Source organism: Oreochromis niloticus, linkage group LG2 (assembly GCF_001858045.2).
Source record: "Oreochromis niloticus isolate F11D_XX linkage group LG2, O_niloticus_UMD_NMBU, whole genome shotgun sequence".
Lineage (NCBI taxonomy): Eukaryota > Metazoa > Chordata > Actinopteri > Cichliformes > Cichlidae > Oreochromis > Oreochromis niloticus.
This window is the reverse complement of record NC_031966.2, coordinates 12,278,906-12,306,393: the sequence shown is the minus strand read 5'-3', so window position 1 is coordinate 12,306,393 and position 27,488 is coordinate 12,278,906. Positions and strand designations below refer to the sequence as shown.

General features: G+C 38.2%; 1 protein-coding gene across 3 annotated transcripts in view; it reads right to left on the bottom strand.

Annotated features, from left to right (window-relative positions):
* fstl5 (follistatin-like 5) overlaps positions 1-27,488 on the bottom strand; it is a 176,907-nt gene that overhangs the window by 70,026 nt on the left and 79,393 nt on the right. For all 3 annotated transcript variants that reach the window (XM_005467247.3, XM_019363975.2, XM_003443412.4), the window contains exons 5-6: positions 17,075-17,271; positions 11,333-11,453 (exon numbers count right to left, since the gene is read on the bottom strand). In XM_005467247.3, coding sequence (XP_005467304.1) covers positions 11,333-11,453; positions 17,075-17,271 — 318 coding nt within the window. The remainder of the gene's footprint in view (positions 1-11,332; positions 11,454-17,074; positions 17,272-27,488) is intronic.

Genomic DNA, 27,488 nt, shown 5'->3' with positions numbered 1-27,488 from the left:
GACAAATTGCACCAAGGTTGCTTAGCCAACCCTCTTACTCCATCCTCTATCATGCTCTGTCGCCCTCTTTCTCAAATACATGCTCACTCGAGCTGTCTTTCTTCACCAAGTCTTTCATTCCTTTCTAACTTACTCCCTCGCTCAATCCTAATGACATTCAATATTACCAAAGCTGAACGCCTGTGTAGCCCCAATTGCTTTTGAGTTTGACATTTTGAAGAGGAGATAAAAGTATTTTTCCCTGATGCTCAGTATTCATAGATCATATGCATAGACTCAAAGGTAAAAAAAACACCCCCCCAAAAAAACAGAATACACATTCATCTGAATACTCTCTGATCTTGGATGGTTGACTTGATTTGTGCAAACTCTCTCCCAAAGCAAGAAGAATGGAGTCTCTGCTTCTGTGTTTTTGATATAGCGCATGAATGACTCGGTGGACTTGGATGTTTGGCAGAGACAGAAAATAGTTTGACTGGTGAAACATTCCCATTTCCTTTGTTTTCCCAAAGAAGATTCGTATTTTTGCTTTTCATGTCGAACTGCTGTGGCTTGTTGCACTACTTAAAGAAAAAATAATAATTCCCTGTATAATACGAAACAAAACACTAATCAGGTGACTTTTTATGCGTCTATTAAGACAAACCCACATTGCTGACAGGGAAACATTGCACCTTTCCTTCATTCCAGGTTTTATATTTTTCCCGTCTTGTTTGGTAATGCAGAAACAACTTAGCTGTGAAGACCAAAAAGCAGTTTTTGACATGAGTGGGAAAACCTGGTGAGAGAGTACAAATGAAAGGTTTAACATAACCATAATTGTTGTTCAGAGGAGAAAAAGATGTAGTCGGAAGAAAATTACAGCTTACAACAGTACCTACAAGAAGTTGATTGCATGTTATAAACACCAATTATTCCAAAACAATCTTATGTAAGCTCAAAAAAGGCTGAGCTTACACAGAATATTTATATTATGACACTATGAAGCATTTTTTTTACAGTTCTCTCACCAAACCGCCATAGACAGATTGGCGACCTGTCCAGGGAGTACGCTAAGACAGCTGGGGTAGAGACTGCGACCCTGAATTGGATAAGTGGAAGAGAATGGATGGATGGATGGATGGATGGATGGATGTGAAGTAATAATGGCTGTCTTATTTCAGTATATTCTTTATATTAATAAGTATATGTACACAGCAGCACTGTCTTCTTATTCCACTAGAGCTGCTACTCATTACTGAGTCTTATGCAATTGCCAGTGCTTTTCAGTGTATTTTGTACCTAATTCTTTATGCAAAATAAGCAAATTATTTAATAATTTTTCAAAAAATAAATAAGCAGACAGGAAAATATAAACAGATGCAGACATGGGGCTTGTTAACTCATAATCACGTACTTGTAATTAAGATCTTCTGAGCAGATCTTTTGAGCTTTGACGTTAATAACTGTAATCGATATTGTCCGAGGCAGCTGTACTTAACGTTTGCACAAGTGATTTCTGCAAAATAAATAATAAATTTGGGTTTACTTACACGGAAAACACTGCCACTCAACTTCAGGTCAAAGAACAACGAGCTGCCTTTTATGATGAATCTGTGCTTGTAAGAGATGATTATATAATGCGCAGCTACAGGGGCGGCATCTCAGCATCCCGTGTCACCTTTCACCATCTTGTGAAGGAGGAGAAATAACTGTGCTTTTGCAGCTTGCTAAAACAATCTTAAATATGCAAAATAAATTACAGGTATTAGGTAAAAGGTGAGAAGATTATTATTATCTCCTTCCACCCTCCTCCCACAAACATCAGGATGGCTTTAAAACAGTCACAAATGGCCTTTGTGAGTGCATTACCTCTGGCTGATCAGCCTCTAGTCTGTTTCCAAGCTGCTGGTAGAGATCCTGAGGGACGGCCTGCATTAGTATGCTACAGAGCTTAAGAGGATGTCTAATTGGACTAATTTTATCACAGCTACCTTGTGGAAAACAAGTAATGAAAAAAATCCTCCATCTTCCTGCTATAAGTAAATCACACGGCACTTAAGCAACAGCATAAGAGAGGCTATATTTCAATGACTTCTTATTTCTTAGATATAAAAGCCACTAATGCTGCTGAGTCCAGTGTGTGTTGATGCACTTTTCTGACAAACATCAGGCACCAGTTTGTGTGTGTTAAAGGGCCAGTATATTTAGCACCTCTACAATACACTTCCATCCAACTGTCTTGGCTTTCTGCTAGTTTTACGGCAACATTACAGCCCAGCTGAACAGCTGCAAATGGTGCATGCCTACACCTTCAAATAGATGACAGGAGATGTTAAATGCTGAGAGAAGCAAATGAATGCAGCAGCCCGTTTATGCTGAACTCCTAAACATTCCTGACAGCCAGAAAAGCAAGTTGAACCTTTCTCACTGAGAGGGCTGTAGAACATATTGTAAAAAGTTTCTCCTCACTGGGAATTTAAACCTGACCCATCAGTGGCACATGAACACTAGTGAAAAGTTAATTAATTGAAACCCCACTGTTTCCAACCTCACTGTGCACAGAACTAGCTGCCACAGAGAAACATGTTTCACAAGTAAACTTACTGAGTACCTTATGCCCACTGAATCAGCATAGTGAAACTGCAAAGCTCATACTGAAATTGGGGTTTATGATCATTTTCCATGCAGTAAAGTTCCCAGCTTATTTTTTGGTGCAGGACATTTATTTGGATTTATCTTACAGTTGTTATTCACTGTGTTCTTTGAGATGTAACGTATTGGGGTGGCAGGGGGGACTGGTCCCGCTTGTCCCCCACAGTGTTGGTTGGCAGGGTGATGAGTCATGTCAATGGGAGCGCATACATAGATAAATTATACCACACTGATGGATTAATCTTTTCCACACTAAACTAAAAAGTGCTTCACTCAAGGATTACTTCAAATTTAAAAAGTACATCAACTTCTTCTTTTAATAAATTCTGGAGATATCAGAAAAAAGGTTTGAAAATGAGCCACGAGTTATGAAACCATTTTAGCACTTGAATGAAACACTCAGCAGGGGTTTTGACAAGCAACAGTTAGACTATCCATTAACTCTCGCTCTACCATGGGTGCTGAATAACAGCAAACTTGACTTAATGGAAGCAGCTTTTCCTAGAAGAGGCCTGGCTGATGGTTTGGATGTCTAATTATAATCTTCAGAGAAGTAAAGGGTGTAAGTCAACTAATTTTCAAGCCTGGCAAAGTCTGTATTACACCACACATGAAACAACACAAGATTAGAGGTGGACTAGGTTAAAAAGAAAGAGAACGTGAATAAAAACAATTATGATAAAAAAGAAACAAGAAAAGATAATTAATAAAAACCAAAAGGAAATCACAACTGTACAGCCAGAATTGTTATGCTCCTCCAAATCAATTTTAAAAAGGCTAATAAGTTTGAGCATTCACTCTAGCAGCTAATTGGAAATGTTTTCTCAAGTGAATCTAGTATTTGCCCAAACTTGGGTTAACTTTACTTGATATATATTTTGTTTTTTTAATTCACTGACAATAATTTGGTTGGCAAGATACCGCAAAAAAAGGAACATGGCATTGGGTCATAAAAATAAAGGTAGTATACGAGCAATGTTTGATTATAACAATTAAGTGAGCGGTTTCACTGAAACACTCGTCCTTGTCACATCTATTTTTTTCTTTTAACCAAGAAGTCCACTCTGCAATTTCCCTTCAGGTAACATACTTTTGGAATGCCACCAACACAACAACCTTAGTTGGGTAAAGAGTTGGGTGAATGAGTAATACATGACTCAATTCAATAAAACAAGATTATTTTTAAATGACACTCATCTTATTAAGGATTCAAAAATAACTACACATAACAGATGTTAGGGAAGGCTATTTATGTTTTATGTGTCTAATATAACAAAAATATGAGCTGATATATTTTTAAGTCACTAATTTTCTGCCTTAAAAATCTGATATGGGTTGGGCTCTACTAATGAAAGAAACGCTCATCTTGATGCTTCAAATGGATAAATAAAATCCTTCTCCTCCCGCAAAAGGCTCTGAATAATCAGGCCCTATCTTATCTAGAGCTACTGATACTATATGACTGATATAGAGAATGCTCCTTCCACCTGCTGGCTTACTTGAGGTTCCTTTTAAAGTAGAATGGGAGGCAGAGCTTTTAGCTTTTAGGCCCCTCTTCTGTGGAAACAGCTTCCAGTTTGGATTCAGGAGATAGACACCCTCTATACTTTCAGGATTAGGTTTAAAACTTTCCTCTTTAATAAAGCATATACCTAGGGCTGGATCAGGTGACCCTGAATCCTGCCTTATTATGCTGTAATAGACCTAGGCAGCTAGGTACTTCCTGTGATGCACTGTGTTTCTAGGGGCAGTGGTTTTCTCTTTATTATTGTAAGGTCTCTACCTTACAATATAAAGTACCTTTTGATATGTTGTGATGTGACACTATGTTGATAAAATTTAGCTGATTTAAAGAAAACAGTTTTCAGAAAACAACATGTGACATTGTGTAATTACATCTATCTTTTATAATGTATATGGCTGGCAAACTATTACAGTACCACAGCATTATCTTTGAACACAACTGGATATTGCACTAATATAACAAAATGCACTCATAACTTACTTTAGGTGTGTTCACATGTGTCTGGATTATTCTTGCACTCGAAAAATGTATTGTTCATTCTGACCTTCCCCCAAAGCACAATAACCAGGCTTGAATTATTTATATTGTGTTTTTAATATAAAACGCTTTTGTTTAACGAATGGACAGAAATAGGCTTTTGTTAAAGTAACACAGATTTATTGCCTTAACTACATACTGATCAATCGTGCTAAAATGCAGTCAGCTGCCCAAGGCTGATTTTGAACCAGGAAAAATCATGCTGTAGGTAGATGGATATGGTGGATAAGCCCTGCATAAATACACATCATGTGTTTTGATGCAGACAGTAGAAAATTCTTTCTGTGTACGGATCACAAGAGTAATATATGATAGCTCACGTTACAGTCCATCTTAGCTTCCCACCAATCCCTCAAGAAGCCAGCGGGCACTCCAAGGCTTTCTACTCTCAGCAGAAATCAAAGCGGTGTATATATTGGATGTGTGTTCTGTCAGCAGGTGTCATGGTTCAGATCAATATGTTGATACCCAAGGAGAGTGGAGTATGTCATTACTATGAATCAGTCAGATATTGTATATTCTATAAACTACATACTACATCCCACATTCTTTAAATAAACCACCTACTTCTGTCATGCTAACAGGATATAGCCTAAAGTAGGGCAAATACAGTTTACAGTTTAAATGTAAGAGACAAGGCCTCAAATCTGTATAATGTCTATGGACCTGATAAATTTTCAAACTAAAAAGTTAGCCTCAGGCTGCATCTCATCCAGAGAGATCTTTCCAAATACTTTCAAATTCATTTTCACTGTTGTCTGCCAAGCAGTATGCCTCAAGATTGCATTCAGTAGGTGTTCCCAAACTAATAACATTTAAACTGTGCGGTGCACAGGCAAAGCGCATTGTGATTGTACAGCCAACTTCAAAGAGCTTAAAAAGCTCACTAACACAAGGATTTATTCAATGTGTGAATTGCACGCATCAGCTTTCAAAAGCCCTCAATCTAAAAGCACCCAACTTAGCTAATCTTAAACCACCCTTTAGACACTGTCCATTCTTTCAGCTTGTGGATTTGGTTCCTGAATTTAAATACAACAAAACTTTATTTGCAAATGTGCAAAAGAGTGTAAAAAGTCTAAAGTAGCACTTTTTTCTGTGCCTTTTGAATTGGCCTAGCACCTTCAGCTCAGTCCTAAAGACGGCAGTTACGTCCTGAGGTTTGTTCTATCTGGTAGTTGTTTAATTTGAGTAAAGCAAAGAAAGAGATGGAAAGAAATATTTAAATTCTACTATTCCACTAAGGAAAGATTAAAAGATTTAGCATTAAAGCAGAAAGGATCCTACTAACTACATATATAGTAGCAAGCGTGGTACATTTGCCACATGTGCAGGCAGCAACATCTTCTTTTAAAAATAAAATAATTCAAGTGCTGCTACTGTATACTGACTAAACATGGCATAAAATTAGTACTTTACAACAAACCCCATAGTGCAGGTATAACTGCTGTATGTACTGTATTACAGATTTTGTTACACCACACTCCTGTGTATGATCTGTACATATGTTTTTTGACAATAAAGCTGACTTTGACTTGACATTCGCATTTAGTGAGGCATGTATATTTACCATAGTTGAGTTTATTTTCATGTTGTATTGGTATAAGATTTCTCATATACTTTGCTCTACTCTAATATGACAGATGTTACTGTATATATCATTTTATGCATGTAAAAGAGCACTGTCAATGCCAAACAGTCTTCTTCTCTCAAAGGAAACATTGCTGCTGGACTAAAACAGCTCATTTGTAGTCCTGGTCTTTTTTCTGTCACTTGTCTCCATCACTATGTGAATGAAACTATTTGCTGCCATTGCAGCATTTTAATACAATCAAAAAGTTTAGAAATTTTTTTTTTGTAATGCCAAAACTAATCAGAGCAGACCGGGGTTTTTAGAAGACAGATGTTAAAGAACCAGACTCTAAAACTGAGTGCTGCAGATAAAGCATGGCAAGAGGTGGTACAGTATGTAAAAGATAAATAACATAGTTTAAGCATGTAAAACTTTTCTATGAGACCCCGAAATAAAATCAAGGCACCTGGTAATGAGCATGATACGGGTGCTTCAGTGTCTGTGCAATGTATTCTGTCACCTCCGCGCCAAAAGTTAATGACACTTTGTGATAGATGACACCTTATCTGTTTACCCATGATGCACTGAGCCATCATTCACCAAATTATTCAACGATGACATGGTACTCACTATCAGCAGCGTGGCAGACATCATTCATATCTGTAACATCATCTAATTAAAAGACATCACTTCTGCCAGACAGTTTCCTTACTGCTAGCTGAAGCAAATTGATTCTCAACCCCCTTCCAGTCTATGCAAAGGAGGAATGAATAATGCATGGACATTAGAATCTTATCTTCTGTCCTGACAAACAATGTTGCAATGCTTTGAATATTCCATAAAGGTGTGCAAAGGGTCCTTATTAGCGCAGCAGTCAGACAGGTGTCGTTTTCATGGAGAGTCATTCTGCCTTTACTGCTGTTCATTTCCAAGCCACACCATAGTTCTGGATACACTGAATCAACGGATTTACTTTATGATCGTGCTCAGTTTACGACAGCGCTTAAGGTATTTGCATAGATTTTTATAGCTGCCACTCAGATATTATGTTGGCAATGAAGTGAGAAACTATAACTTTACAATGTATTTTTACCCCAAGCTCTGTGACCAGGCTCTATCAGGCCACAGGCTACAACCTACAAGTCACTGAAATAAATGTTCAGTGCTCTGACTCAGATTTATACTGGAGATGCCTGTTATTGCAGTATTATCAGCAGCTGCACACCAGCCCACTCAGATTTAAAAAAAAAAAAGAAGAAGAAAAGAATTAAAAGTGTTTCATTATATAGCTGCTTTCTACCTGTGCACAGACAGAACACTATCAGCAGTAATAAAATAGATTAGCCACGCTCAGTAAAACTGATTGACTTGTGTTTTTAGTAAGTTCAATATACTATAAAAAATAATGCTTTTCCAATTAGCGTTTATGTTGCATGATTGTGAGCATCAGGGCAAAATACAGTATGCAGCGTGGTGATCTACCTGAAATATATATTTTTGGGAGTCTGGGTTGTCTTCCCAGCAGAATGACCTGGCGTCCCCCTCGTCTCAAGACACGGTATAATGGACATGTCCCACGTTTTGTTTTTCAAAAGTCAACAAGACTTTTTTTTTTTTTTTTCCTCAAATCTGGATTTTATTAAATGGTGAAAAAGGGTGACTACTGTCACTATGACAATCTTCTACCAATCAAAGCAATTGCAAGGAGCTTTTCAGAGCTAAATCTCCAGTTACACCAGTGTAACTGGAGATTTAACAATCAAACCTAACTCCAGCAATCACTTGCCAACCAGTCTGGGTTTACACATTTTTTCTCTCTGGTGTGAAAAGAGAGATTCTGTTTTTCTGTGAGCTTGTTTAAATATCTTACCTGTTCAGTTCGAGATGAATTTTATTTAAATATACACATATTTATACTTCTATGTTGATCTCCCCAGTTTTACTGACGCTGACTGAAAACTAGAAGGCCACGCAACATCACCTTGAAATTAGTTAGCAAACTAACAAAGTCACATTTAAACTTAAAGAAAAAAAATCTGCTGTAGTAGATCACATGTTATTTGGTTTTACACTGCAAAAAAGATGGATGTAGGTTTCAGGTTTGAAAAGTAAAGCGCAAATGGAAGTGACTTAAAAGACTTGCAAAAAGACCAGTTGTATAAAGATCAACGTGAAAATGACCCTTGGCTCCCTTTCTCTGTGACCTCTGTAAAGAATCAGAAAGGAGGATGTCCTCATTTACCAACCACTTGTCATTCACAAGTCATTACCCAATAAGCGTAAGGTTCCATAGCCAGGTCCATCCTTCACTTGTCAGATCCAGCTTCAAAAGATCAAAATACCAATGTCTGATGTCATGGTTGCTACATCTATCTTTTATACTGCATATGGTTTTAACCCTACTCCCTAAACACCAACTAGGAGTAGCACTTGAAGCTTTTTTCTGAATTGAGCGGTTTTTGTCATGTTTCAGGCCTGCTTATAGAACAAAATGACGGGGTTTGCATCAGATGTTTGTGATGAAATATCTTAATACTGGCTCCCCTTCTGATTCCTCCATAGTTAGAAAGATGTATTTCTATAAACATAACTACTTCACTGCTTCTCAACTTGAAGGAATGGCAGTGGGTTGGGGTGTTGGCTTTCTGGTTAGTACCTAGAAGAAAGACACTTTATACTACACTAGAGTTATTATCACCTCTCTCTAGTGACTATATGATAGATAAGTACATTTACATAGAAATTAGGAGAACTAAAATCTTCAGTCAAGCTGTTAAGTCTCTAGAGATGGTGGCCTTTTTATCACCATTTCCTTCTGAGCTGTGGGCCTATTTTCAAAGGATGGAAGTATTTAGGAGAGAGAAACAGGTTTGGACATGAATAAAGTGAGGAAGCACAAGCTGAGTACTACCATGACCTCCAGGTATGTAACGCACGTCAGTAAACCAAGTATTCAATATTGAGTGTTAGTTGAAGAGAGTTGAATTCCTTTAAGCAATCTGATACTGCCCACATGGGATGGAATAAAAAAAAAAAAATCTTTTTTGCTTTATATGTATTTCTATCTCACACTGAGATATACACAGGAAATTGAGTATGTTACATGAGAACTTTTACCACTGAAAGTATTGTGGATTTATTTCTGTTTATTTTCTATAACAATCTACTCAGAAATCCTGAGTTGTTGCCAAAGATACTTCAGCTGTGCTAAGCATATTGTTTATTGATTGCCTCCGTAACTATTAACATCAATATAGAAGCAATTTCCAATAAAGCGTCTTAAAAAATAGCTTATCCAAAGATTAATTCTACACTTGGATAATTATCCGCTGTCGCTAAATAGGAACATAAAAAAGGATACAAAAAATGAAAAAGTCTAAAAGAGGAGTAAGGCAGGTTGAAAGAAACTCCATCACAGAGGGGGAGATTTACTCACATTAAATATCCTATTTCCTTGTGAGCAGTTAAGCTGGAAGCTTGAGAAAAAAAAATCCTCTGAAACCTAAAAAAGGAAGAGACAGAGCAACTCAACTCTTCAAAGAAATCTCGCCCCAGATTGAATGGGGTTCTGTGTTTTTGTGACTTGCCAGAAGGGGTTTCTCTCCCACACATTCATGTATGATGTGGAATCCAGCAGACTAGATGAGACTCTTGCACTTTGCCATTTGCTCCCGTGACTTTTTTTTCTTGGTCTCCTCTAGGAAATGCTTCAAATACAAAGGGCTGATAGGATGAAGGTTGATTATGAATTCTCTCCCTCTGCTAAATGTGTCAAGCCAGCCAAATGTCAGAGGATATTCTGTCAGAGGATATTGAGCTGACTGAAAATGTCAGACAGGGAGGAACCGTGAATAGGAAGGAAACAAAAGACAGAAACTGGTGCACATGTGTTAGTGTGACTCAGATATCACACAGCACCTGTCGTCTTTATGCTGCCTAATGATGGGGATTTGGTTTGAACTACTGTTTCTAAGAAGTTGTGACCCGCTTTCTTTTGAACCATTTCCACTTTGAACTCCTTCAATGGTACAACGCTGTTGGCAACAATCTGCAGGTCTCAGTGAGTAAACTTTGGCAAGACATCAAATATTTCTCGAGGTTTACCACAATCGTAACTTTGGCCAAAAGAACAGAAACAGTCTGTCAGTTTCAAAGAAAAACTCAATCAAAGCCTAATGAAACACATATTTCTTTTATGAAGGCCAAAGTTTTTAGACACGTTAAAAGAAATTGCTTATGTCTCAGGAAAACCAGGGCCATCACAGGTGACCCCATGCGCCCTGTTCACCACCTTTTTGACCCGTTGCCCTCTGGTCAATCACACCTCCAGACTCACAAACAGGTTCTTCCCCTTGGCCATGCAGACTTTCAATAAATACTATCCCCCACAACCCACCCCTGCCCACCCACCTCAATAATCTGAGCCATGGTCTCATCACTCAGGCCCCTCACACACGGACTCTATTCAGACTACGTTTTTGCTTTGCACTACTTGTTCTCTAATGTGTGCCTTTCTCCTATTTTTGTATACATTTCTTTTGTTTTGTATATATACCTCTTGATTGTATATATTTCCCCTGTTTGCCATTTATTCCTGCTGTCTACCATTTATTTTTTATTCCAGCACAGTTGTATGTGTACTTGTTGTAAGTGTACAAGGACAAATAAAAGGGCTATTCTAAAACGAGAATAAAGATGAAACAAGCATCAGTATCAATGAAATATGAGTATACAGATTAATTATGTCGTGACATCTGAAAGATTTTTTTTCCAGGGTTTCAATTTACTCCCTGTTTTCTCATAATACTCATAATTACTGCACTACTTTCCAAATCAATTAACAAACAACTGGGTAAAAAGAACACCAAGATCATTGCCATAATGTTTACACACTAGGACAATATGAACAATCAACTTTAAAATATAGTTTTTTTTAAAAGACAAGAGCTATTATTGAGTATTGACTAAAACTGCGAATTAAAAAATGCATTTATGTCACATCTGATATATATTTTACTGAACAATGTAAACAGACAATGGGAGTAACACAACTGTATGCTCACCAAAGGCTGTGTAAAACTCCTCTTTTGTAAGGCGCTCATCATCGTTCACGTCGTTGTACTTCAGCAAGTCAAACAATGTGCATTCAGAGATGTCCTTGGATAGACCTTCTTGCTTGATGACCTTCAACGAGAACACATCAATCTTGGTTAAAGAAGGTTAAGAGCATTTTTTAAAAATTCTGTGTGTGTGTGTCTGTTTTTTTTTTCAGTACTGTTCCAGAAATTATAATAAAACAAAACCTCTATGCAATTAATTTTGTCACTAAATAAATCAGCCAGATGTTGACTAATAACATTTTTGTTTTCCACCAAAGGATTTGATGTCTCTTAAAGTAAACCACAGCAGTGATGGCATCGCTTATTCGATCTACAGTGAGTAATCAACACAGATATGTGTTAAACCTACACAGAGAAGTGTAGGTTTAACACATAAACTTGCTTTCTGCTCTAAGTCCTACCCACCAGACAAGTATATCCTAATAAGCTGAATACAGTAGAGGGACAGAAGTCCAGTTGCCTTTAAGTCCATTTCAAGTGGGATGAGGCAAACAAAGGCTATTATGGATTGTCTGTGTAGGTTCTCATTCATCCAGGTCATGGTAATTTAAGGAGCTTGGAAAGAAAAGCGACTGGACCTCTTTAAGTGTCTTAAAGACGTTTCATCCGAGAAGCTTCTTCTTCCGAGAAGCTTCTTCAGTTCTAAGACCAAATGGTGGAGAGTCCCAGGTATTTAAACCCTAGTGGGAGTTGTCCCTTAAGATGGTTGTTGACCCGCTATTGATCATGTGCCTCATCACATGAGCCAAGGACATCAGCAGAGGTCCGGGCGAAACATTGTGAGACCTTGCCTCACCCTATCATGTGACCTACTGAGATCAACTGACGCAAGATGTGAGTGGGCGGTAAGATTATTATGGATTTTTTTGTCCACTGATGAGAAAAATGTGTTTACCCCAGGTTTAAACCCAAGAAACAATAGGCGTTGCTTGGATTATACTTGTCATTACAAAATGAAAAACTGAGTACTATATATATCTAATCGCCATGAAAACAGTAACTGGAATGCACTGGCTGAAATGCAAAGTCGAAACCATCAGGTACTATCTCAGGTCAATTAAGTTTTTTATGTTAACTTGTGGTCACCTCACAGCAACAAGATGATGGGTTTGAATCCACCTCTGTGATAGAATGGTGATGTGACCAGTGTGTACCCTACTGGATATTTCATGGATGTTTGGCAAATTATGTGCAAAAATGGAAGTAATGGCCCAGATATCAACTATATTCTCCAGTTATCCACTTGCTATACCGAAGCCGAAGCATAAGATTTTTAAGGCCACTACCAATGTTGATATTTTGGTGATTTGAACATTTTTCACATTTTAAAATTTTTGCTAGCATTTCTTATACATAGTTATTTATTTAGTGATTTACACTGTCCAAATCTGCTTAGATCGTGTCGTTTTTAAGCTTGCTGTGTTTCAAACGTGTGCGTTGCCAAAAGTGAATTCGCAAAGTGCCCTCTGGTGGAAAAACTACGCAATGTCAGGCCATTTCCCCCCATCTTGTTTACTCAGACAAAGCCAATCAACAATTTAAAGTTTAAATTTGAAAAACAAATAAAATGGTTTCAATATCTGTAGAAACGTACAACAATACTGCAGTTTTTGTCATCATCCTGATAAAAACATGATCCTATTCAACACCTTCTGCATGGCCCTGGCAGTAAAGCATCCATCATACTAGATCAGCTGTCAAAATGCTGATCACAAGGGACCGCTTTATACATCATGCATTGTCCATCGGATGAGTGCACTTCCCTTTCCCAGATGACTTGCCAAAATTTAAGAGTTACCTGTGATGCTATGTGAACTACACCTAACTTTCATTTCAATCTTGAAAAACTGAAAAAAGGTTAGAATTCATATTCTTTTCAACTTTAATTCTTTTCATTCTTGGACTTAGAAACAATTGAAAAGAAGCAGATTTTAACTCAAAAACGGTCTTTACTCAGTGCTCCTTTCTTTACTTGGTTTTTTGGTCCTTTTTCTTACTTTGACCAGGACTGATGTGGCATTTAAGAGACTTTTATGTGTTGGAATTGCAGGCTTTGATGCATAAACTCCATTTCGGTTTCTACATTGTTTTTCCAGTGACTCCTCTGGAGAAAAAGAGAACAACACAAAGCAGTAACACACCCTGCACATGTTCAGTGGACCATGTGAGCTAAATGATCTGAGGCAAATCATCGATGGGTTAACCAGATATATGTGTATTGAGATTGCAGCTTCTGCCTGTTTTAAATCGAACCTTAATTTACAAAGCCAATGGAACATTGGCTGGTTACCCAGACAGAACATATGTCTTACAATTAGCAGTTACACTGAGTTTTTTTTTTACTTACACTGAACCTATTCTTGTAATACAGACATTATGTACCATAACTATACGGTTTCTGCCAGAAAAGTTGTTCAGCTGGGATGTTTAAGTTGACCCCCTGTTGCGCCTCCAGGCTTGCAATACACTGGTGGAAACCTTGCTGTATGTGAACATTTTCCAGCATCCCAGACGTGCTTTCATCTCCTTCACTCTCAACTCTGCTCTTCCCTCATAACCATAACAATTTACACACCATCTCCCTTACAATTTCAAAAGTTTTAAGTTTAATCTGTCTCCTCCTTATCCACCTTTACTATTTTTTCACACAAACAAAATAAGATTCTGTGTTATTCATGCGAGCAGAGGGTAGTCGTGAACCCTGCATGCATGAATCTGCAAAAAAAACGTTTGCATTGTCAAGAGGATGAATTAGGTACTGCAGTACAAAACAATACTGCAGGACCTATACTAGGATGTGTGACTTATGAAGCAAGATCTTCAGTGTCTGTGCTGTGAACATTTCAAAAGATTTGCAAATTCATTATATCTATTTTTTATATCTATTTTAGCCCCCGAAAATCCCAAAAGAGGGATCAGAAGTCACCTGTTCGCACTCCTCTTAATTTGAATTCAGCTCTTTTAGAAATATTTGCAGACCTGATAACAGACTCAGACTAGATTTCTGCAGAGATTTAAAAGAGCAATTTCCCATTAGTTATAACCTTGAGATTTGTACTATATTTAAAAGTTTATAGATGTAAGTTGAAAATAAACTTGTTTCTTCTTACAGCAAATTCTACGGCATCTTTTATCATGCTTTTTGTAGACAATACACGGTATATAAGGATCAATACTGGACAAGAGGCAGTGTTTTAATTTTTTTTTCTAGTAAAAGATAAATCTCCAAATACTATCTTTGGTCCAATGATAGATACGATGAATGCATGAAGAAAAAATACGTTTTGATTTGCCATTTTTAAAGGGCACTCTAGACTAAAAGGGCAGGAACAATTGCTCCCCATGTCTCTTCATGTGCACACTCTAGCACATCAAGTAAGTCCAAGTGAGGGATTTCTGTCCTAGAATTTCAAATGAGATCAGAGAATGCTCCAATTATAAAGGGTGCTTTAGGCCATGCGGGTGGCAGCCATAATTTTGTAATTTTAAACTGATGAAAAATGCGTGAATTGCTTATGTAGTGCTTTTTGAGGGCTTGTTCAGACCAAATTTGATTTGCATTAATCTCTTCTTTCAAAATTATCATTTGTTAATAAGATAGAACCCAGCCCCAGCTCAAGCAGATGAGGTTAAGAAAACGTGCACGGCCCTGCCAGTACAAGTTAAGAGAGTCATAACCTTACTGTGTAACTTACATCCTATTAGCTATGAATTACTCTGAAATACAATTCTGAAGAACTACTTAATAAAGCAGAGAATCTATCAAAAACCCAATTATTAATTTGGTATAGGAGCCATGATGTTAAATCGCTATGAACCCACGAGAGCCTTTGTTTGTTAACTGACTGATTAGGTTGAGAAACCAATTTCAAAGTGATATTTGTCCTTCAGTCATTATGTAGTTATTCTGATATGAATTAAATTAAGCAGAAACTGTGCATTTTTATGCCCGTAAAGTAAACATGTAAATAGTCTTCACTTACTACAGGCAAACAAAAATACAGTTTGGACTGTTGCATTGATGGACTTCTTTTGGACAATATTTTCTCCAAGGTAAATAACAAAACAAATGAAAAAAAAACTGCATGCATATCCCAAAGTCAGGTAGGGTCATGAAAAAAAGCATATCTGTATGAACAAAAAAATAATAAATTCAGTTGAAACCCCCATAAGGGCCACCTGCAATTCACTGATATTTCAATTTCTGCCCTTCCCAAAAGTGCTCCCTTCTCTCCATTTTCCTGTGAATGAGGTTTATGTGGCTGGCTCTGCATGAAATATGCCAAATTTCCCATATATGTAAACAACAAAAATGGGAGGAGGGCTAAAAACAGCCCAGGAGGAATCCCCGAAAACAGCTCCTCCATTTGGACGTATATTATTAGCCTGCATGATTCAAAACACCTGGTGGGGGTGGGGGTATCAATTCTGCAGGGGAACAGAATACATGTCATTTATAAACATGTTTAAAAACCAGGCCAAAGTAATATTCAATAGGTTGAAAGGGCATATTGAAATTAACACTTGGGGTATATTGGCAATATTTTTCCATAAAACACAGTCCAACATGGTCTAAGGAGCTTGGAAAGAAAAGCGTCTCTTTAAGTTGCTTGAAGATGTTTCACCTATCATCCTAGAAGCTTCTTCAGGTCTAAGGTCAAATGGTAGAGAGGCCCAGATTTAAGTCCTAGGGGAGTGTCCCCCAAGAGGGTCATGAACCCCCTGGGGGGATGACTGAGAACCTTCACAGACAAAACAGTCCAACATGGTTTGTTGACCATGTATTTTATTCACCGAGCATTGATTTCTCTCAAGCTGGCAAAGAGTACCATTTAATGTTAAAACATGTAAAAATATGTAAATAATATGAAAATGACAAAAATATCACTATTTTGTGGCCATATGCCAAAAACCTCCAGTGCTAAAATATACTGAAATTGATCTAATGAGTCAGAGGAAGGGGCACTGACAGAGCTTACCAAGGTGACCCCTGTACAGACAGGATTTCCTACTGGATCAGCAGGAAGATAACAGAAGAAAAGGAACTGATATGATGGTTTTGAAAACCACTGCGGGTTGCTTACCCCTTCAATTATTCAAATAAGCTCTATATTAACTCAATCCCAGGGTACTGGTAGACTTTATTTGATATGCACAGAATATCTTCTTTCCTTACGGCAGCCACAAAAAGGTCTTTTTCACAACATCCCTCTTGGTAGTGCCGGTCAAAGGCTGTAGCCTCCCTTAAGCTTCATGGCTCCTTTGACCCACATTGCTTTTCAAAAGATTTACCTTGAGCGATGCACAACAGCCACCAGAGGGAAGGGTAAAAGGAGTAAAGCGGACACAATTCTGGCACACATGAAAGAGGACAGTTTAAACACCTGAGCGCACAGATGGTTTGTTCACTTTTTATCCCCCTTTGATGAGATATTTAAATGAAATGGCTCTCAAGTTTTGACAGACTTGACAGATACTGTGAAGTCTCTTGAAATAGGAAGCAAACCTTTTTATTCTGTACTTACATGCTGCTTTACAAAATACCTTAAGACCAGTGTTAGCTTGTGAGTCAAGGTTAAGCAGTATGTTACCTTTATGCCAGGCACACACTAATACCACATTCATTTTTGAAAGGGGGGATATGTAGTGGCATAGTCAAGCTCATTTATACTCCCATATTCTTACCTGTGAGAGCTCGCTGGCATCTATTTGACCGTTATTGTCCGCATCAAAGCGTTTGAACATGACATCAACCAGTTGCTTCTTGGCAACCATGCTGTCCTTGTGTTTCCCATGGCTGGCAGTCCCCATGTATCGTTTGTCATGCAAATCCAGAATCTTGTTTTTCAGCCGCCGGTAGTCGCTCAGTCTACAGTTATCATCTGGGGAAAAAAATAGAAAAGGCAAATTGGTTGGATGATGGAGAGTTTACTGATTTATTTGTAGTAAAAAATGCAATAAGAGCTAAGGGGAAACTATATGTTTATTTTGTCCGATAACATGTTTCATAAATATCTAAATTATTCCCAGGTGCAGAACAAAGCACAATTAAAAACATTGAACTTATTACTTGTAACAATGGATGTAGTGTTTTCACATTTTTAGCCAATTAGTACCCGAGCAAAGTAGAATCCCCTTGAAGATTCACATTATTAAACATTAGCTCTTGTTTATATTCAGCAAAACCCAAATCTGTGCAGGTCTCTGACTGTCTTCCTCATAATAACAAATGCTAAGGATTATTTTCCCGAGGGGAGCACAAAGTGTGACAGACGTGCTGCCTTCACTGCCTCAAACTAAGAAAGCGGGAGCCTCTTCAACACAAAGAAACTGATGAACAAATCCATCACACAGGTGTCAAACACTAACCCTGACAGCAACAGAAAACACGATGGTTTTGTATTTACAATCCACCATCAAAGGCTCCAGATCAAAGACGTAAACTACATGAAAGATTCAGCAGAGTAGAGTGGAGCCAAAGAGAAAAATAAGGACTAAAACTAGAGGTTGACACATGTCAAATCAGCTTCTCCTTGTTAAATCTGGAAGTCTCTCTCTACTAATAACAGTTATATTAGCTGATGTCAACAAGCACATGGGAAAAACGTTGCTGTTCACTGGGAAGTCTTTTAAGTCTCTGGAGAGGACGCTGACATCTATACCACATCTTACTGCGTGATCAACATGGGACAAGTATGGAATAATAGCTTCGATGCAGAGTCTCATGTGAGACAAATGATCTTTGTTGGGGATGATCAAGCAGGAATGATTTAGTAAGTCTGGTAATGAGAATTTCACACAGTAGAACTGGGTTCTCACCGAGAGCTGATGACTAGCTAAGTAGAATCAGAGTGACCCCAGAAACCAATGACATGTCATTATGAGATACCTGGGATCTCATTTTTATCTAGTAAATTTCTTCAAGCATTCCTTCAGAGAAACAACTTGAGCAATCAGTGAGCATTTAAATGAGATGCTTGATGTAATCCCGACGCTCGCCATCATTTGGATATGAGAGCCTTGAAGAAGTTCTCCTAAAACTCTGCCAGGGAAATAAATGGGCTTTCACCGAAGCTATCAAGTCGGTTTTATTTTCATCTCAGTTCTCTGTGACCTTGTAAAGTCCCCAAGGTGTAAAAACTCTATTCTTTGCATTCATATAATGTTTATTATTATGAAGAAGTTAAAAAAAAGGGTCATTTTTTCATCTTAAGTATAAAAATATGGTAGCGTAAAGATTTGGTGTAAACAATGTACAACTGACACTTAACTTATTAGAAACGATTTACTGATATTTGCTGTTTTCTGTGATATTCTCTTGGCGGAAAAGTGAAGAAATACCTTTAGCTATGAATCAAAAGAGAAAAGCCTTGACAAATAAGAAGAAACACGACAAATATAGATTCTTCCATACAAGCTTGTTAAATAAGATTTTCTCTTTAATACAGATGTCAATATCATGGACAACGGGTACCACTTGGATACCAGCGCTCTACCTTTTCAAATTTAAAAACTGCCACATTCACTGTGCTGCAATGAAAAGGAAAAGTTAACACCATTAGTGTCTGATCATTGCTATTCCATGCAGGGCAGAAGGGTTCAAGTGAATGTTTGATGAGTGTAAAATTGATGCGAATCGTATGCGATGACCTTTGCAGTTAGCAACTCCAACCACGAATGTTTACTGTGGGAGATATTGGATCAACATATTGAAGATCATGCTCTCTGCTGTAGTTATGAATATAAAAAAACTGAAAAACAAGGTTTATATTTTGTAGGAATGTTGCTCTAACAGTTTGGTCCCAAGAAGCATATAAAACACATCTAGATGCTTGTGGACATATTTCACTTTAAAGATTTTTTTCCCTGTGATCTATATGTTGTGTTTTAAGAGGGTCTCTTTTATTTTGTTCATCCAAAGACATATTGTCAACAGTGTAATTCTACTCCTACAATGCTTTATTTTCTGATGACCTGGTGTACCAAAATTATGAAATCATGACCTAGCCAGGTGGAGAAAATTAGGCAAGAGAAAGAAGCTCTGGAACAATGACTTTGTCTCTCAGTGCTGGTCTGGCTTCTAAAACTATCAAACTGAGGTGTTGACAGATGTTTGAGCTGCACACTCAGTAAGAAGCGCTCTGTAACTAGCAGGGTGTGAACAAAAACAGTGGTGGCTGCTAAGGACTTTCTAGCAGCCGCAGCAGGTAACAAAACAACAGGAGGATCTTTTAAATGACAAAATTTGCTTTGGCTGTCAAAATAGTGAGAATAGCTGGTGAATTTTAGGGAATCAAAACAGTAACTTGCCCTCCAAAGTGTACCAACTGCAGCATGCTGCACATCATGGAGCGGGTTCTGCTTTAACAAGCATCAGTGGCAGAGAAGCTGCCCTGGTCACAAATGGCTGGTAAAATGAATAAAAGATAAATGGCTGCTGGCATACCCTCGGCTAAGGTCAGCTACATAAAAGAAGTATGAACTAGCACACGCATACAGGTCCACACGTGGATGTAAATGAAACTACTTATACACAAACTGCTACCCACAGACATGCATTTAAACACTCCAACATATCCAAACAGTACTTGTCTACACAGGGGAGTTTAAGCATTAATTTGGCAATGGCGACTATAATCTGTCAAATTAACTATGCCAACATGCCTTAGTCAAAACGGTACTTCAGGGAACAAGTAAAAACTCAGCAGAAAGCTGTTGTGTTATTCAGTCCAATCCACTTTGTCAAACTAAGATCTACTGATGGCTGAAAGAATAACTCTCCGTTTCGTGAAATCCAAAGTTCCCTGTAAATAAGGAAATGTCTCAGGCACAGAAATGGCTTTTGAGCCAAAAGGGATGCATCAATGGAGTCTGCTTTTTCTGTGTAATTGTCGGGGTTATCCTAAAAAAAAAGAAAAAAAAAGAAAAACCATTTCCCATTAAAACTTTGATCATTAAATTGATCATCACTAACTGATGAGCTCTCAGTTCCAACATTGTCTTGTTAATTGAATCATATGCCTTTTTTCAGTCTTACTGTAGACAAAGACACAGGAAATCAGGATGGGTTATAAAACTGTGCAAACCTCATCTGGACTCAAAATTACTTGTAATGGAACAACAAGGGAAGAACAGTGAGGTGCTTGCTTTGGTTTTTTTGTTTGTTTCGGGCTGTTTTTTGATGGAGGATCATGTTAGATATCAGTAAAAGGCTTAAAATGGAGTTCTACTGTTCCGTCAATATATAATATATAATATTACAATATAATCTTATTTACAATAATGATAATAATGTTAAATAATCCTTTAACCTTATCCTTTTATTTTAAAATAATTTGATGGTAGGAGAGCAGGCTGCTTCAGTAGGAAGTTTAAGACCCTGACTATAACAGCAAGCATGCCTCCATTGACTTCCATGCCTTGGGAGACCAACACGGTAGCCACAGGGTAACTGACAGAGAGCCAACAGTCAACTGTCACCGATTACTGTGAAAGTGGAGAGGCTGCAAGACTCAGAGAAATCCAGGGACAAGGACAGCTGCAGGCAACTAATAATCCTTCAGCAGGTTCAACTATGAAACCCTGAGAGCTTCCTCTAGATTGATCTTACTGACCAAAGACTCTCTTTTGGTCATCTTGTCTGGGGCTGTAAACAGTGAGTGAGACTGAGCATTTAGAGCAGGGCAAATGGGTGTGCTTGATTTATAACACAACACTGTCAGCAGGCAAAGCAATGGGTGAAAAGGCAGGGTACATTCTGGACAAATACGTAGTTGATCACAACACAGAGAGAAAGACAGCCATATGCTCTCAGATTCACACCTTCGCCTATTTAGAATCACCAGTTAACCTAAAATGCATATCTCTGGACTGTGGGAGGCAGCCAGAGCCCACGCAGGCACACGGAGAACATGCAGATTCCACTAAAAGGTCCATCTATCTGTCACACAAGTATAGCTACTCATGTGCATGGATAAGATGATACAAACAAAAGGACAACTTTCAAGCAAAAGCTTAATGTGGCGTACAAGCTTCCTGCCAGTTCAGAGTTATTCCAGCTGGTGCTGGTAAAGGTCAAGTGACCTGTGCCAACAAAAAGAGCAAAGAAACAGTAGATATAAAAGAGGTAAACAGCAAAGTATTGTATACAATAGCTTCAAGATGAAGACCTCGAGGACGCAGAGAAAGCAATTCTTGCAATAGTATCACATTAACCAAAGTTACGTTTGTTTACTTTAGTGGGTAAGGCCTTTAAACGATTGAGCCTTACCCACTGAATAGCAATGGCATCTTAAATGCTAAGTGTTAAAGATGAGCTGGAATGTAGTTTAATCTGTTCTTCTTATTTGTTCTATGTAAGTGGTATCGATGGACATCTTGCATTTGTGCAGCAAAAGTGATGGATGGTGATGAATAGTGATCAAACAACAAAATCTTTATGGCTAACCGCTTTATGCAGCCGACAGCTTTTTCTACATTTAGTGACATTCACAAACAGACTGAACAGGCAGTTACAGCCTTAGAAAGAACATCTAAAATTTAAACTAATGTTTCACACTGGGTTCTCCACATGTTGGTTTTGATTTTTTTTTAGTGCTTAATAATTTCATCTTCCCTTATCCCCAGTGCAAGCTTAACTGTACCTTTCATTCACAGTCTCCTTATTAAGAATACACCCTGAAAACAACATATGATTAGTAAATAATATATTCAGGGACATGGAAAAGTGTTGCAATACATGCAAAACTAAATATTATCCATGGATGGAATACATGACATTTTTCATAGACAGCGTTGCAGAGAAAGCAACAGATGCACCTAAAACGGGTCACGAGAAGTCAGGCTGTGAACACTCTCATCTACTGTTAGCTCTGACATTCAACAATTTAGTGAGAGTGACTAAAAAATGTATCTTTTCACAGTGACTATTCATCTGTGGGCAATTGGTTAATAAGTGGCTTTTAGTCAAAATGTAGGCCATCCAGGTATTCATGGAAGCCAGTGTTAATTTTTGATAATTTGGCAATACCACGTGAAGGAAGCCACCCTTTTACTGTTTGCTGTTGACTCAATGACCCGGAGATTGCTGTATCCAAAGAACAACAACAAAATCCTACATTCAAACCATACAAAAGTGGTATTCTCATGGGTATAACAGCATGCAAGCACAGGGAAATGGTGGTACACTCTGTGGTGAGCAAATGTAATGAAGCATGAAGGCTAAAAGCAAAAAAAAGCAGTTTCTGTTTTAAAGAACTTTTCCACATACAGATGACGTCAGTGTAGCAAACGTAAATATTGTACAGATGAAAAACGCCTGCTTTCTAAGCACCTGAGAGGCACACTGCTGTGCACAAGACATTTAGAGTCTCAAACGTGCATTGTGCCAAACAGCATGGAGAAGCAGCTGCTGCATTAGCAACCAATATAAGTCCAGCTGGCACTAATGAAAAGTTACTTTTCGAGCTGAAAATACACACTAATCCTTTGCCGAACATGCAGTAGACTCAGAGAAAGAAAAAAGAAATTCTACATGCTCTCCACAGAGACCATAAAAGTGACTGAACCCCCCTCGCTGCCTCAACCTGCCCCTTTAAAAGCCCTACTGTTTTATTTATAAAAAGAAAAAGGCGGCTCAGCGGAATAGCTAGAGTCAACTCTGCTGAAACTGTCCCATCTTTGCCCGACTAAGCCTGCCCCCCACCAACCATCTCTTGCAGCTTTTCCATCTCCGTCTCCAGGGCCCTGGGTACTGCCACCGCTCACAATACATCAAGACAGCACAGCATGACAACTGGGCTAACCAAATCAGAGGTCACTGATTGCAATCTTTAAGAGCAACTGGAGGTGTCAGTGCCGCAACACCTGACTGAATCTGAAATGGATATCTGGGCAGTAGAGCTGCAACCCCTCAAAGCTGCTCTGGCCAGGGCGATATGAATGCAAAACACTCACAGCAGACCTCAGGCACAGAGAAGAGACTCCCGCTAATATCTCAGAGTTCAAACTAAAAAATTTTAGTCACACTGAGGTTTTTTGCATCCATACTGAAAAGTAAAGAAATACAAAACTGAAGTTCATTCCTGCCCTTAGAAACAGCAAGTTAAAACACAATCACACCCTAAGGTCCTTTTGTTAGATATTCTTGATCTTTTAATCACACTCCATGATCTTTATCAGCAGATTGAGTTTACCCAGCTGTCATGGAGCTGCTTTTCTTTTATTACATGTGCCTATATGATCACATTGTGTACTGAAATTTTGTTTTCATGCTGTACTAAAAACCAATTCCATCTGTGGTTGCATGGCAATGAAAGTAAAGAACAAATCTGGAAACAAGCCAGTCCAATTTCTACAGGGAATGGGTCTCTAAATTGTTAGACTTATGTCAAAGTGGCTGCTAGAGTTGATGAACAGATTTCTTGTGTTTGGCCCGATGGCTGAGTGTTTTGCAGTATCTAATAATATCTGTACAAAGTACAGGATTGATCTATTGAATTATCCTTTGGAGATAATGATTGGTTTGTTGTTTAATTATTAAAACCAGAAACTAGTGAGAAAAACCCCCACAAGCTTTCTTGTTTGAAGTCGATCATAGGAGCATTTTCTTATCAGTCTCCTCTGTTAATATTTTGTTAAGTTCAGGCAATTAAAATAACTTGGTGTCAGTTACAGAACTGTATTAGTTAAGCCACAAGGAAAACGTGAAAAAGTTGGTAAAAGACAGGATATGTATTTGTTTTGGAGAACATGTTAAAACTTTCAAACCATTCACAGTCATCCGAAAACTAGTGATTACTGATATATTCGCCAGCTACACACACACACACACACACACACACACACACACACACACCTACTTCCATATTTTATATGGAAGTAGGTTCTGGGTATGACAAGTAATGTCAGTCCACAAGTACCGTAAACCTGTTTTCTTGCTAATGGTCAGGGGCAGAGTGCTCAGTTTGTGAAACAAACTGCTAGTTGTACAGAAGACTATAGAAAAATAGCCCTTGGCTGCTTTGCTCTGTGACCTCAGTAAAGGCTTCTCTTATGACTTCATAGGGTAAGTAGAATTTTGTAAATTATGGCTACAATTACAGTCGTAAAGGACGATTATCACAGTCATTTGCTAATGAGCATAAAGTGTTCTGCGGTTTCTGGGCCACACACACACCCTTCGAAAGCTGAGATTCAAAGCACCAAGATTTTTGATAGCAAAAACACTCACCCTGAGGATGAGCATTTTTGCTGACATGACTTCATAACCCATGGGTGCCATCCCATTTTTGTACTGTCTCTACAACAACCAAGTAATTGTGTTTATAGCCAATATATTCGTATATCAAAACAGTCACCAAAGGTGAACTCTGTCTTATATACCAAAAACCCACACCAGCCTCCTCCATGAGATGTTTTGCAAATAATAATAAAATAATAATAAAAATTCTAAATAATAAAAAACTAATAAAAATAATAAATAAGTAACTCCAACTCTGTCTTTACCAAATAACAATTGTGTATTTTTCATATAGAGGACAGCTTCTATACAAAAGTTTCTTTGGAAACCTCACTTTGTTTCTTTACCACTTAGTAACTTTCTGAGCCTTTAGTAACAGCACAAGACAGATTCCCTCCTTTCATTCAGTCTCTGTCACTACTGTTTCCTCCCCAGATGCAGGTGTAATCCTCTCCTTCCAATCTTTCATCAAGACTGCCGCTCTTCCTCATGTCTTAATCTTTGATGTATCACCACCCCACCCCTCCTCTCTTACCTTGAATGGAATCATTATCATCTAGGAGACTTTACTCAAACATTACTCCATCCACCCAACTTACCCTTACTGCTTTCCTTTTTTTCACTCGACTGACAGAATCCCCAGGAGGTGTTCAGAGCTTCAATTCCCCTATTAAAAAAACCCCCCCAGCTTCTGTGCCATCTGCTACTATATACTCCAGTACACCCACACCTGAACACTCTGACTTTACTGGCCTTTTGTTCTAGCACTGCTGGATCTTGGCCATGGTGGCTTTGTGGCATGTTCTGATGGATTATCTTAATTATTAATTTCAGTGAATGTGAAACATATGACTCATCTTGACTCCTGCATTGTATAAAGCATTACAGGCTGGAGCTCCAATTTAATTAATCCAATACATGTATAAGTGAGAGAGACTGTAAATGGAAACTGGTCAAAAAAGAATAAAGAATAAGTATACATTTAAATATTTTGAAATTGTTGGTTATTGTAGGTCTTTTTAGTTGGGGGGTGGGGCAAGCAAACAAAAAAAAAAAACAGGCCTTTAAAAAATGTAGGTTGGCTTAGACTAATCTTCCAGACTGAGATGAAGCTAGACTGAAATACAAGACAAAGAAAAGGAAGAGAAGAGAAGGAGATTGTGGGAACAGGAAGGCTTTGTTTTCCTCTCAAATATGATCCCAGAAGGCTTGATTACACAGAGCTTACTCCTTCAGTGGCAGGTCTTGTTGATGACATGATAGAAGACAGTGACCCAGGGGCTGAATACACCTTGGCCAAGACATCAAATCAACACTGCTGCAGGTCTATATTTGGTCTACTGCAGACAGACTGAGGAATATCATTTTTTCACAGTCGGGCCACAGTTTGATAAGCGAGCTTGAACAAGAATAGAAATATATCTCAGATGTATAGCTGATGCATAAATGATGTCAATAGCTGAGTTAATAATGTTAGACTGAAACCCAGCGGTAGAAGCAAAGAAATAAGGAGTAACCTGAGTAAAATTTACAGTTTAAACTAGTCAGAATGGCTTTTGGTGTTGCGAGGTTAACTATCTAGCCCCAAGTCAAGATGGATTTGGAATGGATGGGTAGATGTGTGCTGGTGTGACCAGCAAACAGTAAAAGGGCAGCTTCCTTCACGCGGTATTGCCATTTTGCTTTGCTGTACTTTACCCTTTAAGCATGCTGACCTTACTTCAGTGGCTTTCTGCTTCAGAAAAAAAGTGATCCCTATGAGTGTCACCTACTCCAATCAGAGTTATCATATTATCAGATGAAGATGATAAATCCTTACATAACACAAACTATGACATTAAAATGCAACACTGGTGCAAATAAGGTGACTGCACCACATTAAATGATCCAGTCTAAAGTTATAGAGCTCTAAACACTAAACGTTACTGTCACACAGCATAATAAAGAAGATGTTGACATTCCATTAATTTGTAGCAAGATAAAGTGAAATTATTTTGTTGACTGGGCAGGTATTTTTGGTCTGTGTTGTGGTACTGTAGCTGCGATTCCAGCAGTTTAAAGGAAACCTAGCAGCACATTAGGACCAAGTCAAAAACCACTGATAATTTATCTGCTTCACCAAATGAATACATGCACATTCCTGTTACAATGTGATGCACAGTTTGTGCTTCATTCAGTTGTTTAAGATACGTCTTAACAACTTGCACATATCAAATATATTATCCCAGCAAATCATCTATATTGCACTTATAACATGCTGCAACAAAAACATGAAAACTTGGTGCTTCCATGGTGAACACAAGAGAGTTTTGATGAACTTTAGAGTACACCCTCTGTGTTGTCGTGCAGTATCCTAGTAGGTGGGGTTAATTAGTACAACTGGGAGGACCTGGCCAGTGTCCCTGGAGGACTTAACAGGTGTCTGTCTCAGCTCTTTCTCCATCGACCCAGGATTTGATTTGGTTGACTACAGCCGGGTTATTTTAGGTTTTAAACTACACAACATCACAGACTTAACATTCACTCATCTAAATACTGACACACTGACAATGACTGACACACCTCACGAAGTTAATTATATTTTTTTTGCTTTATTTGGTTAATAAATTGTGGTTCAAGTTGTGCCTCTCCCATTATTTGCATGGCTCATAACCCATCGACCCTCCAACACTGTTTTCAGTGTTTTTCCTAATTGTACTGTCATGAATTTTTACACTTAACATGCTAACTGAGGACAGCAGAGTTTGAGATGTAGATCTCGGAGTTTCTACTTTTTCTCTGAGCGTTGCACGGTCTGACCTCGGGGTGAATCTGCTGGGATTCGGACCCCTGGGATGACTGCAGCATTGTGTTAACATA